At 69.3% G+C, this 14,281-nt stretch overlaps 4 protein-coding genes across 5 annotated transcripts; 3 read left to right on the top strand and 1 right to left on the bottom strand.

The window, feature by feature from the left end:
- Nucleotides 1-19: 19 nt before the first annotated feature.
- On the bottom strand, nucleotides 20-1,015 carry LOC135999279 (basic proline-rich protein-like). The gene is made up of 2 exons (XM_065652850.1): nucleotides 856-1,015; nucleotides 20-792 (listed from the first exon to the last, which is right to left on the bottom strand). The coding sequence occupies exons 1-2, from the start codon at nucleotides 1,013-1,015 to the stop codon at nucleotides 20-22; spliced, it is 933 nt and encodes a 310-aa protein (XP_065508922.1).
- Nucleotides 1,016-1,341: 326 nt separating this feature from the next.
- On the top strand, nucleotides 1,342-2,855 carry LOC135999185 (survival motor neuron protein 1-like). Of its 2 annotated transcripts, XM_065652733.1 has the most exons (6): nucleotides 1,342-1,378; nucleotides 1,551-1,712; nucleotides 1,806-2,105; nucleotides 2,189-2,314; nucleotides 2,400-2,488; nucleotides 2,631-2,855. In XM_065652733.1, the coding sequence occupies exons 1-5, from the start codon at nucleotides 1,352-1,354 to the stop codon at nucleotides 2,478-2,480; spliced, it is 696 nt and encodes a 231-aa protein (XP_065508805.1). In that variant the 5' UTR covers nucleotides 1,342-1,351; the 3' UTR covers nucleotides 2,481-2,488; nucleotides 2,631-2,855. The 2 variants fall into 2 exon arrangements, with proteins under 2 accessions (XP_065508805.1, XP_065508804.1); XM_065652732.1 differs by having other exon boundaries at nucleotides 1,551-2,105.
- Nucleotides 2,856-3,301: 446 nt separating this feature from the next.
- On the top strand, nucleotides 3,302-3,940 carry LOC135999280 (cocaine- and amphetamine-regulated transcript protein-like). The gene is made up of 3 exons (XM_065652851.1): nucleotides 3,302-3,433; nucleotides 3,618-3,701; nucleotides 3,833-3,940. The coding sequence occupies exons 1-3, from the start codon at nucleotides 3,302-3,304 to the stop codon at nucleotides 3,938-3,940; spliced, it is 324 nt and encodes a 107-aa protein (XP_065508923.1).
- Nucleotides 3,941-4,878: 938 nt separating this feature from the next.
- Nucleotides 4,879-13,455, top strand: MAP1S (microtubule associated protein 1S). Its single transcript, XM_065652409.1, has 7 exons — nucleotides 4,879-5,086; nucleotides 6,613-6,714; nucleotides 7,239-7,321; nucleotides 7,395-7,535; nucleotides 7,900-11,110; nucleotides 11,236-11,453; nucleotides 12,017-13,455. The coding sequence occupies exons 1-7, from the start codon at nucleotides 4,885-4,887 to the stop codon at nucleotides 12,170-12,172; spliced, it is 4,113 nt and encodes a 1,370-aa protein (XP_065508481.1). The 5' UTR covers nucleotides 4,879-4,884; the 3' UTR covers nucleotides 12,173-13,455.
- The last annotated feature ends 826 nt before the right edge of the window (nucleotides 13,456-14,281 follow it).

The following is a 14,281-nucleotide window of genomic DNA, read 5'->3' on the forward strand; positions in this document are numbered from 1 at the left end:
CCCGAGCCGGCGCCACCTTTTATAGCCTCCCGCCGAGGGGCGGGGCGTCCCGCGGCGCCCCCGCGGCGCCCATTGGCTGGCCCGGCACCAAGAGACGGGCGGGCGTCGCGGCGATTGGACGCCGCCGGCGGGTCCCACGTGGGGATGAGCCGGTGCGGGGAAACCCCCGCCCAGAAACTGCCCCCCCCGCGCCGGGAGCGGGAACGGGAGCAGCAGCGGGGGGGGTCGGTTCCTGCACCGGGAGGCTGACCATGGACCGGGGAATCGGTCCGTGCACGGGGGGCTGCAAGGGCGGGGTCCGCCCGTATAGCGGGGTCTGCACCGGGGGGGTCTGTCCGTGCACCGGAGGGGGCACGGGAGTCTGCCCGTGCACCGGGGTTTGCACCGGCGGGTGCACCGGAGGTCTGCCCGTGCACCGGGGTCTGGACCGGAGGGTGCACCGGGGTTTGCACCGGGGATTTGGTCTGTGCACCGGGGGGGCTGCATCGGGGGTCCATCCGTGCACTGGGGGTCTTTCCGTTACCGGCGGCGGCACCAGAGGATCGGTCCGTGCACCGGCGGCTACCCCGGGGGTCGGTCCGTGCACCGAAGGGTCTATCTGCAGACCGGGGGCTGCACCGGGGGGAGGCATTTGGTGCACGGGGGCGCGGGGGTGGCCCGGTCCGTGCACCGGGAGTTGTACCGGGAGGTCGGAGCGCTCAAAGCGGGGGGAACGGGGACACGCGCTGGGACCTCCGCGCAGCGGGGGGGACGGGGCCGCGCTGCGGGGCTGGGGCGAGCGGCGGCTGCCGCCTACCGGGGAACGCGGCGCCGCTCACACCGCCCACCCACGGTGCTGCCCCCCCACGCGCGTACGCCGGGGTTTCACACGTGGTGTCCCCGTCTCGGTCGCCCCGTCGCGGTCTCCGGGTCCCGCTGCGGCAGGGCCGGACCGGTGCGTGTCCCCGGGACCGGGACGGGGTTCGGGGCGCGCCGCTTGGCCGTGCCCGCGCGTCCTGAGTCCCCACGCCGCCATCTGCCCGCCGGGGCCGTGCTGACACCGTGTGCGTGCCCCCACTGTCCCCGTCCCCCCGCAAACCCCCGTGTCCCCACCGCACCGCACCGGCGGCCGCGCTCCCATCCCGCACACCGCCCCTCCAGCAGGCGGCGGGAGAGGCAGCGTGGGGGCGCTCTGCCCGCCCTCTCGCTCGTCCTTTCGCACTGCCCTCTGGGAAGTGTAGTCGCGGCGCGCCCCGCCCCTTCCGCGCCGCCGGGGCGGAAACTACATTACCCAGAGGGCGCCGCGCGGGAGGGGCGGGGCTATGGCGGTGTGGGCGGGGCGCGGGGCCACGCGCGGGGGCGGGGCGGGGCCATGGCCGCGCGCTCCCGGGGGCACCGGGTGGGCACCGGGACGGGAGCGGGGGCGGCGCCGGGACGGGAGTGAGCCCGAGCGGGCTGGGGGCGACCGGGCCGCGGCTGCGGGGCGCGAAACTGGGGCCGGACCGGGCTCGGGGCGAGCGAACCGCGGCCGGTAGCGGGATGCTCCGTGACGCCGCCTTTGCCGCTCGCAGGGTCCCGACCGCGCCGGCTCCGACACGGGGCTCCACTCCCCCCGCACCTCCCTCCGCCGGGACGCACCGGGCGAGGGGTCGGACGGTGACTCCGAGACCCCCAGCTCGGGTGTGACCCCCGGCCAGGAGGAGGAGGAGGAGGAGGAGGATGAAGGCCACCAGGTGAGGCTGCAATGTCCCCAAACCCGGTGGGATTTGGGGCCCACGCTGCCCCGCCGTGACCCCGCCCGCTGTCCCCCGTCCGTGTCCCCGCAGTGGCGGGTGGGTGACGCCTGCAGCGTGGTCTGGGGGGGGGACGGGCTGCTGTACCCCGCGCACCTACGGGCGCTCGACCCCGTCTCCGGCACCTGCCTGGTGGAGTTCGACGGCTACGGCAACACTGAGGAGCGGGCGCTGGCCCATCTCCTGCCCCCCTGCCCCGGCGCCTGGGGGGAGACTGACGCCCCGCAGGGTGGGGGTCCCCGCCGGCCCAGCACCCCCTCGTCATGGGAGCCCCCCCCGGGCGCCAGGAGGAGGAAGGGCAAGCAGGCGCCCCGCTCCCCACGGCCCCCCGAGGTGAGTGCCTGCCACCCCCCCAGTTTTGGGGCACCCCATGCCCCCCCCATCTCTCCCTAAGGGGCTGGGGGTGCTGCCGGCAGGTGATGCCCCCGCCGTGGCCACCGACCCCGCTGCGCGCCATGTGGGAGGAAGTGGAGGAGGAGGAGGCCCTGACCGCGATGCTGATGTCCTGGTACATGAGCGGGTACCACACCGGCTTCTACGTGGTACGGCGGGGGGCAAGAGGTGAATGGGATGGGTGGGGGGAAGGAGAGGGACCCCCTGGTGACCCCCCACTCGTCTGTGCCTCAGGGTCTCCGGGAAGGCCGGGCAGAGGCTGCCAAGTCCCCCTCGAGGCCACGCCACAGGGAGAAGAAGCCCCCACACAGTTAGGAAGGGAGGTGAGTTTGGGGACCTCCCTGGTTCCCTGGGCAGGGTCCTGCTCTCAAATTGCCACCCTGCTTGGGGGGGACACGGGGACGAGGGGGCTGGAATACCCCATTGCCCCCTCCCTGCTGCTCACCCGTTTCTCTTCCCCCCCAGCTGGATCCGCCCCCCACCGGTGGGGCAGCCGTGGGGCAGCACCGCGCTCCCACTCCCCCCTCGTGTGGGGAGGGGGCTGCTCCCCCGGGGGGTCCTGGCTGCAGGGACAAGGACAACAGGCTCCCGCTGCTGCAAGCAGCTCTGCATCAGAGCTGCGACCCCCCCTCTGTCCCCCCGCCTGTCCCCAGCACTGTCCCCTCCTTTGGAATAAAGCTGTTTGTGAGACCTATGTGTCAGCCTGTCTGTGCTGTCCCCAAAGGGACCGTCGGCTGTGCCAACGCCGCGCTGGCGGCCGGGACGTGCCGGGATGAGCCACGTCGCAGCCGTGTTTGCTCAGGGAATTGGCGGTGTGGCCTGTGCCCCGCTGCGGGGCTGGGGGGGCAGCCCTGGGGGGGCCTCTGCACCCGCCAGCTCTCAGGCTGCTCTGGCGGGACGTGGCACTGACGTGTGTCCCGCCGGCTCGGGGACACATGCGTCCCAGGGGACGCATCTCCCGGGGATGTGTCCCCCTGTCCGGCTTGATGTCAGCAGCGACGTTTGGGGGGGGGTACACACATCTGCACCCCGTCTGCGTCAGCGGGTGTTTGCCCACGTTGGTGGCTGCGGGGTGGTGGGGGGTATAAATCCGGCCGAGCCGGGCACATCCCTGAGCATCCAGGGACGCGTCCAGCATGGGGAGCGCGTGGCTCTGCCTGCTCTGCCTGGCCGCCCTCGGCCTCGTCCTGCTGGGCACCGCGGAGCCGGCACCGGCGCTCCAGCCGGCACAGAGCCCGCCCGGGCAGAGCCGGGGCGAGCTGGAGCTGGTAAGGGACCATTGGACTGATGTCTGCGGGGGACGGGGCCACCAGCAGCCCCCGCTCAGCTCTGGGGCACCTCGGGGCACTCCTGCTGCCCCGGTTTGGGGGCTGGTCCTGGCTGTGCCGGGGCGTCCCTGCGGTGTTGGGCAGGGGGCGGCTGAGCCCTGGCCTCTGGTTTCCATTGCTGCAGGTGGAGACGCTGCAGGAGGTGCTGGAGAAGCTGGGGAGCCGGGAGCTGCCGACGGTGGAGAAGAGGCTGAGCTGGGTGCCCTTGGTACGGCCGGGCTGGGGGGCGGTGGGTGCTCAGGGTGGGCCAGACCCCAATGCTGGAACTGGACCCTGCGAGTGGGGGTCATGGGGGTCCAGCCCTGGCGGGGGGGCCAGGTTGATGGTGCCGTCCCGCAGTGCGAGGCCGGGGAGCCGTGTGCCGTGCGCAGGGGCGCTCGCATCGGGAAGCTCTGCAGCTGCCCCCGCGGCACCGCCTGCAACTTGTTCGTCCTCAAGTGCTCCTGAGGGACCGGGGACAGCGGGGACGCCGGGGACGCCACCACCCGCCGTGATGCTGCTGGCCCAGCCTGTGGTCTGCGCAGGAGAGGGGGAGCCGTGGCCCCCAGCACCCTTGGGTGCCCGGGGCTGGGGGGTGCGGGTCTCCTGGTCTGGGGCTTTATTAAACGACTTGGATTCTCACTGCTGCCGGCTCTTTGGGGGGTTCTGGGGTGCTGGGCAGGGGGATCCCATCCTGTGGGGGGCACTGAGGTGGGGTGTGTGGTGGGGAGTGGGAAGGGGGACAGTGTGTGGGGACTGAGAGCCGGTCCTGGAGCAGGGTGGGGTGTGGTTGGCCCAGCACCGTTTATTCCTGATCTGCTGGAGAAGCAGTTTGGGAACGGAGGCCGAGGGCAGGGGGTGAGGGGGGCTGCACAGCCCAGCCCCATCCTGCTCCGTCCTGCACCACACAGCCCGGGCTGCCCCATGGCTGCCCGGCCCCACACTGCACTGTGCTCACTGCACAGCCCCTGGCTGCACTGTGCGACCCCCGCACCACACAGCGCTTCACTGCACAGCATGTGCCTCGCACTGCACCCCGCTGCATCACGTACCCCTAGCTCTGCAGTGCACTGCACAGCCCCATCCCCATGCTGCCTCCCATCACTGCACCGCCCTGCAACCCTCACCCCCAGCTCCACACTGGCCTGCGTGCCCCTTGCATTGCACTGCACTGCACTGCACTGCACTGCACTGCACTGCACTGCACTGCACTGCACAGCCCTGCGCGGGCAGCGGACCCCACCACAGCGGCCCCACCCCGCCATTGCCCCTTTAAGGCCTCCCCGCCCTCCCCTCCTCCTCCCCGTCTTTTTCCCCGCCGCGACGCCCCATTGGCCGGCGGTGACATCAGTGGGCGGGGTTTGGCGGCGCCGCGGGGGCGTGGCCCGGCGCGGCGGGCGGGGGCGCCGAAGATGGCGGCGGCGGCGGCGGTTCGGGCCGCGGGGGCTGCGGGGGGCGCGGGCCGGGCGGCGGCGGCGGCTCCTCCGGTTCCGGCTCCGGTTCCGCCTCCCGGCCCCGCCGCGGGGCCGCGCCGCTACTCGCTGCTGGCCATCGTGGGCGGCGGCTGCCACCGGCCCGGCCTGCTGGCCGCCGCGCTGCAGCAGCTGGAGCGAGGTGAGCCCGGGGGGGCCCCCGGTGCGGGCCCGCGGGACGGGGCCTCCCCCGCGCGTGATGCTGCGGGACCCGCTAGCCCGGGGGTGCCCCCTCCTTGTCCGGGATCTGACCCGTCCCACCCCTCACGGGCCCTCCCAGTCCGCCCCCTCCCGCCCCGGGTCTCCAGGGTCGGGAATCCCAAGTTCTGCTCCCACCCCAGGTCCAGACCCCCAGGATCTGCCCCCCCCCGCCCCTCCAGACCCTCGGGATCTGCCCCTTTTGCTGCCCCAGACCCTTTGGATCTGTCCCCCTAAACCCCCAGGATCTGCCCCCCTGAACCTCCAGGATCTGCCCCCCCAAAGCTCCTGTATCTGTTCCCCCTAAACCCCCAGAATCTGCCCCCCCAGACCTTGGGGATCTGCCCCCCTAAATCCCCAGGATCTGCCCCCCCAGACCTTGGGGATCTGCCCCACTAAACCCCCAGGATCTGCCCCCCCAGACCTTGGGGATCTGCCCCACTAAACCCCCAGAATCTGCCCCCCCAGACCATGGGGATCTGCCCCCCTAAATCCCCAGGATCTGCCCCCCCAGACCTTGGGGATCTGCCCCCCTAAACCCCCAGGATCTGTCCCCCTCAAAGCCCCTGGATCTGCCCCCCTAAATCCCCAGGATCTCCCCCCACAGACCCCTGGGATCTGCCCCCCTAAATCCCCTGAATCTGCCCCCTCAACCCCCAAGATCAGTCTCAGGCTGTGACAGCAGAGCAGCCTGTGCTGGAGCAGATCCCCTAAATCACAGAGGGGGGACATGTCACCAGGACTGCCCTGTGTCCCCCCCAGCACCCAGCGAGGGCAGGACCGAACCCCGCCAGCCCCGAGCAGCGAAACCGCCCAAAAAACGGCCCCAAACTGCAAAAACCGCCCCAAACGGGCCCCAACCCCTCGCCCGGCGCCTTGTGCAAAATTTGTGCAACCCCCCCGCGGCCACCCCGCCGGTTACGCCATCGCCCGCCGCTTGGCCGGGCCGTTGGCGGGACCGATTGTGGCCACGCTGGGTGGCCCCTGCAGTGGGGGGGGCTGGTAGCCCCTCAAATCCCCCCCCAAAGAGGTCCTGGGTGTTTTTGGGGCTGCACCTTGGGGTTCCTGACCCCGCTCTGGGACACCCGCACCGGTGCCAAATCCTCAAATCTTCCGACACCGTTAATTCCTTTAATTGCCGGCTCTGACGAGGTGCGCCCGGGGGCCGGGGTTTTGGGTTTTGGCAGAGCCGGTGCTGCCGTGAGTCACCGCGCACGGTGCTCGCCCGCTGTGCAGCCGCTCGGTGCATCGGCCGGGGCTTGGGGACTTGCTGGGGTGTCCCCAAAGCACCTTAGGGTGACATCGGAGGGGGGGACCAGGGTGGACATGGGGGACACAGTCCCCACGCTGCTGCTTCTTCTATAAACCACGTGGGTGCTGCGGTGTGTGCTGGTGGGTGCTAACGGGGCTGAGTCTTTCTTTGGTGTCCCCCCCCTCCCCTCTTTTTTTTTTGGTGTCCCCTCCCCAAAGGAATCCGCTCCTGGGACATCGATCTCACCTCCTGCAACCTGGACGAGCAGCTGAAGCTCTTTGTGTCCCGCCACTCGGCCACTTTTTCCAGCATCGTGAAAGGTAAAAAAGGGCCCCCCCCCCAGCACTTTTTAATTGGTGGGATGTGGGAAACCCTCTGGCCGTGTTGGGAACAGGCTTTGCTTTGTGGCCCCCCCCCAGCCAAGCCCCGTGATCCCCCCCACGTGAGAAGCCGCTTCCTTCACCCAGCCCGGGGCGATTTCCCATGGAAAAAAGGTCTCCGGTGGGTCCTCGCTTGTTTAGGAAGGGGGGGTGCAGCCCCAAGACCCCCCTGGCAGCGCCCAGGGCTTGCTGCGCTGCTCGGAGGGGACAGGAGAGGCTCCCCCAGCCTGTCCCCCTGCTTTTTCCTTCCCCCCCTATGGCAGGAAGGACATGGGAAACGTGTCCCCGGGCTCAGCGGATCCGCTGGCCCCGTGGTGTCCGGCAGCGGGATGGTGACTGTCCCTGTTCTGCGGGGGGAGTGTCCCCGTGTCCCCCCCCATCCCATCTCCACGGGATGAGGCAAGTGTGGGGTGCAGCCCCGTGGTTTTGGGCAGGCAAGGGGTGACCGCGCTGGGTCCCCGCAGGTCAGCGGACCCTCCACCACCGTGGGGATGTGCTGGAGACCCTGGTGCTGCTCAACCCCTCTGACAAGTCCCTGTGTGATGAGGTGAGCCCCGGGGGGGCGGGGGGGCCGTGGGACAGAGCGCGGTGACATCCTCACGTCCCCTGTGTCCCCTCAGCTGCGGAACCTCATCACCGACGTGTCGCAGCACAAGCTGCTGGTGTTTGCTGGCCCCTGCGTGGAGGAGACGGGGGAGCTGATGCTGCAGACGGGCTCCTTCTCCCTGCGGGATTTCATCCAGATCTTCACCGACAAGGAGGTGCGGAGCTGGGGACACCCCGGGGGGGACCCGCCTGCCCCCCCGGCTCCTGCTGGTGTACGGGGTGGGCTGCGGGCTGGCGGGGCCGGAACGAGCGTCTGCTCACGTTCTCCGGCGTCTCGGCACGGAGAGGGAGGCTCGTCCAGCCGTCTGCACCGCAGCAGCCGCACCGGCACATCCCCCCCGGGGCTTTGTGGGGGGGCGATTGGCCACGTCCTGGTCCTGAGCAGCAGCTGGGGGTGGGCACAAATGGGGGACCCCCGGGGAAGGGGTGCGCTGTGCTTGCTGAAGCGGGGGCGCTGAGGCCGGGCACCCCCGGTGCGCCGCACTCCGCCTGAAGCTCTGTCCCTGTCCCCCCTCACAGGTAGGGGACATCCTGAGCTCCGCAGCCCCCTCGGCCAAGGCCACGCTGACCATCAGCTGCCCCGATTTCGGGGAGTGGAGGGACGCGGGGCTGGACCATCACAACCTGCAGGACTTCATCGAGCTGCGCTACAACCCGGGCTGCGTCCTGCCCGCCATGGAGGGGCTGGAGGAGTTCATGGAGTATCTGTCGGAGTCCCTGGAGCCCCAGTCCCCCTTCGACCTCCTCGAGCCCCCCACCATGGTCGGCTTCCTCAAGCTCTCCAAGCCCTGCTGCTATATCTTCCCGGGCGGGAGAGGGGACTCGGCTTTTTTTGCCGTCAACGGCTTCAACGTTCTGGTTAACGGTGGTTCCAACCCCAAATCGTCCTTCTGGAAGCTGGTGCGGCACCTGGACCGTGTCGACTCCATCCTGGTGACGCACGCGGGGACGGACAGCCTGCCCGGCGTCAACAGCTTCTTGCAGAGGAAACTGGCCGAACTGGAGGAGGATCCGTCCCAGGGCTCGCAGGGCACTGGGGGGGACTGGGCCAAAAACCTCATCTCCCCCGAGCTTGGCGTCGTCTTCCTCAACGCTTCCGAGAAGCTGAAGGCCATCGAGGGCAACTCCCGGGTGCTGAAGAGCTGCGACGAGGCTGCCCTGACCCTGCACTACCTGGAGAAGTTGGGGATCCGTCCCAACCCGCTGGCCCGGGACAACGGGCCCCGCGCCGAGCCCACCGTCCTCTTCCAGAAGATGGGGGTGGGCCGGCTGGACATGTACGTCCTCAACCCCGTGAAGGGCACCAAGGAGCTGGAGTTCCTGCTGCAGCGGTGGGCGGGGGACAGCAGCTACCCCAGGGAGCAGGACCTGCCGCTGCAGTGCCTGACGTCCGTGTGCGCCCTGCTCGTCTGGCACCCCGTCAGCCCCAGCGAGAAGATCATCCGCGTCCTCTTCCCCGGCTGCACCCCCCAGGGCCGCATCCTGGAGGGGCTGGAGAAGGTGAAGCACCTGGAGTTCCTCAAGCATCCTGTGGTCACCAAGAATGACTTGAAGGGGACACCGGGGTCCCAACCGGAGAAGCTGCTCAAGCAGAAGAGGGCGGAGAGCAAGGAGAGCCTGAAATCGGCTTCCAAGCTCAGCTTGGTGGACGCCGGGATGCCGGCGCCGAAGGAGAAGGCTCCACCAAAAGCGGAGAGGAAGGAGGTGAAGGTTGGGACCAAGGAGAAGCCCAAACCCCTGGGGGAGATGGCCAGAGCGGGGTCGGAAGAGGAGAAAGCCAAGGATGCTCGGGCCAAGCTGGACTCTTCCCTGGAGAAGCTGAAGGCGGATACGAAGCCAAAGCTGAGCAAGGAGAAGGTGGCGCCCAAGAAGGAGCCCGTCCCCCGCAAAGAGGAGAAGAAGCCGCTGAAGAAAGAGGAGGGGGCCGAGGCCAAGAAGGAGGTGAAGGTGCTGAAGAAGGAGGTGAAGGCCGAGCCGCTGCGCAAGGAGAGCAAAGCAGAGGCCAAGGCTCCTGCCAAGGCGCCGGTGCGGAAAACGCCGGTGCCAGAGCCTCGCAAACCCCTGGCCAAGGCTGGCAGCATCAAGAAACCACCCCCCAAAAAGGAGCCGGAGAAGCCCAAGGGCAAAACCCCCCGGGAGGGAGGTGCCAGGAAGGAGCCGGGGGCGTCGGATGGCTCCAAATCCTCGTCCCCCGAGGAGATGCTGCTGGAGGCTGAGCGGGGCCGTGAGGCTGCCTCGCCGGGGGCCGCCGGGAGGAGGAGGAAGGAGGAATCCACGGATGAAGGCATCACCACGGCAGAGAGCGAGCTGGAGCCCTCACCAATGGAGAACGGGGGCACCGGGGGACAAGGGGACCCGTCCTGCCTGGAGAACGGCCTGGAGGACCCCGACAGCCCCCAGCGGTTCCGCCACCTGGAGAACAGCCCCCTGCGAGCCGTGTGCCCCCCCTCGCCCCTGGCCAGGACCCCCAAGAGCGACCGCAGCGTCAACTTTGACCTGACACCCACCGGGATGCTCAACCACGGCCCCGAGGGCGGCGAGGACGCCTGCGGCAGCTCCGAGGAGAAGACGCTGGAGATGATGTCCCCGGCCAGCTCGGGGCCAGCCAGCGCCGGCCACACGCCCTTCCACCAGTCACCGGTGGACAACGGCGCCGAGGAACCGGGCGGCAACCGGCAGCCGAACCCTTGGGCAGCGGGCGGGGGCAAAGCCGCGCAGGACGGCGCCGCGCAGGAGAAGCAGGCGGGCTGCTTGTCCCTCAGCCCCTTCAAGGACGACGTCCCCGACGTGTCCCCAACCATCACCACCCCCTCGCTGCCGGCCGAGGTGGGGTCCCCGCACTCCACCGAGGTGGACGAGTCGCTCTCCGTGTCCTTCGAGCAGGTGCTGCCGCCTGTCAGCGAGTCCCCGCCGGAGGACGGCAGGCGGTCCCGGGGGGCCGGGGGGACACCGGAGCCAGAGGCCACCAAGGGTGGGTTGTCACTGCCACTGCGGCCGTGCCACCACCCGCCGCGGGCTGACGGTGACGTGGTGGCACGGCCGGGCCGCCGCGCCGACTCGCCCCACGACGTGGACCTGTGCTTGGTGTCCCCCTGCGAGTTCGAGCATCCCAAATCGGAGCGGTCGCCCTCGGCCGCCGCCAGCCCCCGGGAGCCGTCGGACAGTGACCCGTCGCAGGAGCTGGTGCCACCGCGGGGCCGCCCCCCCCAGCCGGCGGGCGAGACGCCCCCCACCTCCGTCAGCGAGTCGCTGCCCACCCTGTCCGACTCTGACATCCCTCCGGCCACCGAGGACTGTCCCTCTCTCCTGGCTGACGGGCTGGAGTCAGACGAGGACTCGGAGCAGCCCCCCCGCAGCACAGCCAGGGTCCGGGACCCCCTCCCGGCCCCCATGAGGGACCCGTGTCCCCTCCCCGCCCAGCCGGGCATCTGCATGGTGGACCCCGAGGCGCTGCCGGCCGGGAAGAAGGAGCCCCCCGCTGGCAAGGTGAAGAGGACCCCGTCCCGTGTGGGCTCGGCGCCCGCCACCCCCAGAGCCGAGCCCTCCCGCCACCCCACGCTGCCCCCCAAGGCCAAGGGTGCCGCCAGCTCGGGCCGTGACACTGGGGACAAGGCCAAGCTGCCCCTTGGGGACAAGAAGGGTCTCGCCGGCGGGGACACCCGCACCCCGGGGACAATGCGCGGCGCTGGAGCCCGGACGGCGGCGGGGGCTGGCAGAGCGTCACCAGCAGGTACGGGGCTGGGGGGGACACAGGGGTCCTGGTGTCCCCATGCCGGCGCAGCTGGGAGGCACCACAGTGGGGTGGGGGGCTTGGGGGGGCTGTTGCTCACACCTCCCGTCCCCCCATCCCGGCAGGCACACGGGCAACGGCGCCCCCGGGCCCCCCTGTCTACGTGGACCTGGCGTACCTGCCCGGCTCCTGGAGCGCCCGGACGGTGGATGAGGAGTTTTTCCGGCGCGTGCGGTCCCTGTGCTACGTGGTGAGCGGGGACGACCACCTGAAGGAGGGGGTCCTGCGCCCCCTCCTCGACGCCCTCCTGGCTGGCAAGCACCAGTGGGGCACTGACACCCAGGTGAGAGCCCCCCCGCAGAGCTGAACATGAGCCCGTGTGTGCCCAGGTGGCCAAGAGGCCACCAGCATCCCGGCTGGTACCAGCACCGGTGTGGCCAGCGGGACCAGGGCAGCGACCATCCCTGTGCTGGGCACTGGGGAGGCCAAACCGCGAATCCTGGGGGCAATTTTGGGCCTCTCATGCCAAGAAAACCCTTGAGGTGCTGGAGCGAGTTGAGAGAAGGGAACGGAGCTGGTGAGGGGCTGGAGCACAAGGGTGATGGGAGCGGCTGAGGGAGCTGGGGGGTTTAGCAAAGAAATGGCCTCAGGTTGCGCCAGGGGAGGTTGAGGTTGGATCTGGGGAACAATTTCTTCCCCAAAGGGCTGTGGGGCATTGGAACAGGCTGCCCAGGGCAGTGCTGGAGTCACCATCCCTGGAGGGGTTGGACAGACGGACATGAGGTTCTCAGGGACATGGGGCAGTGCCAGGGGGGTGGGGTATGGTTGGACTCGATCTTAAAGATCTTTTCCAACCACAATGATCCTCCGATTCTATGGTTTGGTGACGTGGTGACTATCCCCCAGGTGACCCTGATCCCCACCTTCGACTCGCTGGTGATGCACGAGTGGTACCAGGAGACCCACGACCGGCAGCAGGAGTTGGGCATCACGGTGCTGGGCAGCAACAGCACCGTGGCCATGCAGGACGAGACCTTCCCCGCCTGCAAGGTGGAGTTCTGAGGACCAGGGGGGCTGTGGCGTGGGCTTCATCCCCACCCTCCTCCTCCTCCGCGAACCCCCCTCTCCATCCCTCCAGGGCTGCACCGGCCGCTGTGGCTCAGAGGGGAGGGAGAGGAGGGTCTGCTGGTGGGGGCGGATGGGCTTGTGGTCCCCCAGCACCCCCAGGACTGGCGGGGGGCTCCCCGCAGCACCCACACTCCGCACACGCCGCGTGGTTCCCGCATGCCCACCCCTCGCTCTGCACCCACCGCCGTCACGGGGGGGTGGGTGAGGGACCAGCTGGGGTGACGCTGCCTTTTGGGGGGGGCAGGATCCACCCCCCCATCCCCTGGTTCTGAGCCATTTCCCAGCCCCAGCCGTGCTCGATTTAACAGGGTAAATTTTGTCATTTGCTGCCCCTACCCCCTCCATGGACAAGCCACTACTGCCGCCCCCCCATACCCACAACCCCGGCCCTCGGGGGGGCCTGTTCCCCTTTCTGGGGGGGGGCACCGGGCTGGGATAACCGGGGTTCCTGGCCCCGGGTTCACGGGGCTGCAGCGGCTGCTCCTCCAGCACTACAGCCCTGGGGCTTTGTCCCCAGCACTGTCCCCCACCCCCAGCACGGCTGGACCCCCCCCATGTGCAGCAGCTGCGGGGGGGGCACTGTCCTCTCTGCTGAGACCTGACAGCTCGCTGCACCGATGGCACCCACCCACAACCCCTCGAGTTGCTGGAAGGCTGTTACAAATTGCACGTGATGTTTGTTTTTTTAAGGGGATTTGTGAGCAGAGATTGGGGGGGGAAGCCGGCCCGGGGTGGGGGGGGGGACAGGACCTGTGTCCCCCCCCTTCCATCCCGGCTGCGGCAAACACTAACCCGTTTTGTAGGAGGCTCCTTACTGGCTCTTTTTGTAATGACTTTTTAAGAAAAAAAGGGAAAAAAAAAAAAAGAAAGAAAACAAACAAACAAAAAAGTGAAAACTGAACAAACCAAACCTGTTCTGGCGGGAGGTTATTTATCTGTGGCCCCCCTGGCCCCCCCTGCCCTGGGTACCAGCTGGCGGCCGCGGGGGCTTTTACCTTGGATTGTATCGTCCTATGTGTTTGGGGAGTGGGGGGGACTGAATGTTTCACCTTTAGTGCTTTATATATTTTTTTCTTAGCTGGAGGCTGGTTTGGAGGTTGGCGGGTGGCAGGGGGACTGTCCCCCCCCACCCGTGGACGCCACAGTGCTCCCTGTCTTGCACGCCACGTTCCCGTTCGGCAAATGTGTTGAAAACGAGCATTAAAGAGAAGATAACTCCCGGCTGCACTCTGTCTCCTGTTTGGGGGGGATTTTGGGGGAGGTCCTTGTGTTGGTGGGGTGGGCTGGGCTGGGTGCCACTGGGGGAGCCCTGGGGTGCTGTGGGGGGTTGGGGGTGGGGGGGTCTAGGCTGGGTTGGGCTCAGCCCTGGTGGGGGGACAGTGGGAGAGAACCTGGGGGGGTCCAGGACATCGTCTGGGGGGGGTTGGAGAGGGGTTGGGGGGGCAGCTGTGCTGCGGGGCTGGTGCAGCAGCGCTGCTGAGGATGGATGCAGGGTTGCCATGACAACCGCATCCCCATCCCCGCCACCCCCGGCCCGCAGAGCGGGGGCTGCAGCCCCCGCGCTTTGCCCCCACACGCTCGGCACGGGGTGGGGGGGGGTGTGGGCGGTTCTGGGGGGGTTGAAGCCTCCCTGGTGCTGCAGGAGGGGGTCCAAGGGCCCGGGCTCCAGCTGAGCCCCCACCCTGTGGGGTCAGCCTGAGCCTGGCAGGACCAGGGAAGCAAAACCCTCCACCCACCCTCTGCCACCCCCCCAGCTCCCCCCCCCCCCAGCCACCCCCAAAACCTCCCTGTCCCCAAAATCTCTGTCCCCAGCACCTTCCTGCCCCCAGGCCCTTTGCTCTGGCAGCGGGGCCGTGGCAGCGTCTCAGGGTGCGGGGTGCTCCTCGGGGGTCCTGCGGCGGGGGGGGGGTGTCACTCCGTGGTGACTCCCAGTGCTGGGGCGGGGGGGCCGGGTCTGTCACTGTCACTGTCCCACAGGGCCCCTCTGAGCCCCCAGCTCCGCCACCGTTGGCTGTGGCACCCTGGCTGGCGCGGGGCCGGGTC

This window comes from Caloenas nicobarica, chromosome 27 (genome assembly GCF_036013445.1).
Source record: "Caloenas nicobarica isolate bCalNic1 chromosome 27, bCalNic1.hap1, whole genome shotgun sequence".
NCBI lineage: Eukaryota > Metazoa > Chordata > Aves > Columbiformes > Columbidae > Caloenas > Caloenas nicobarica.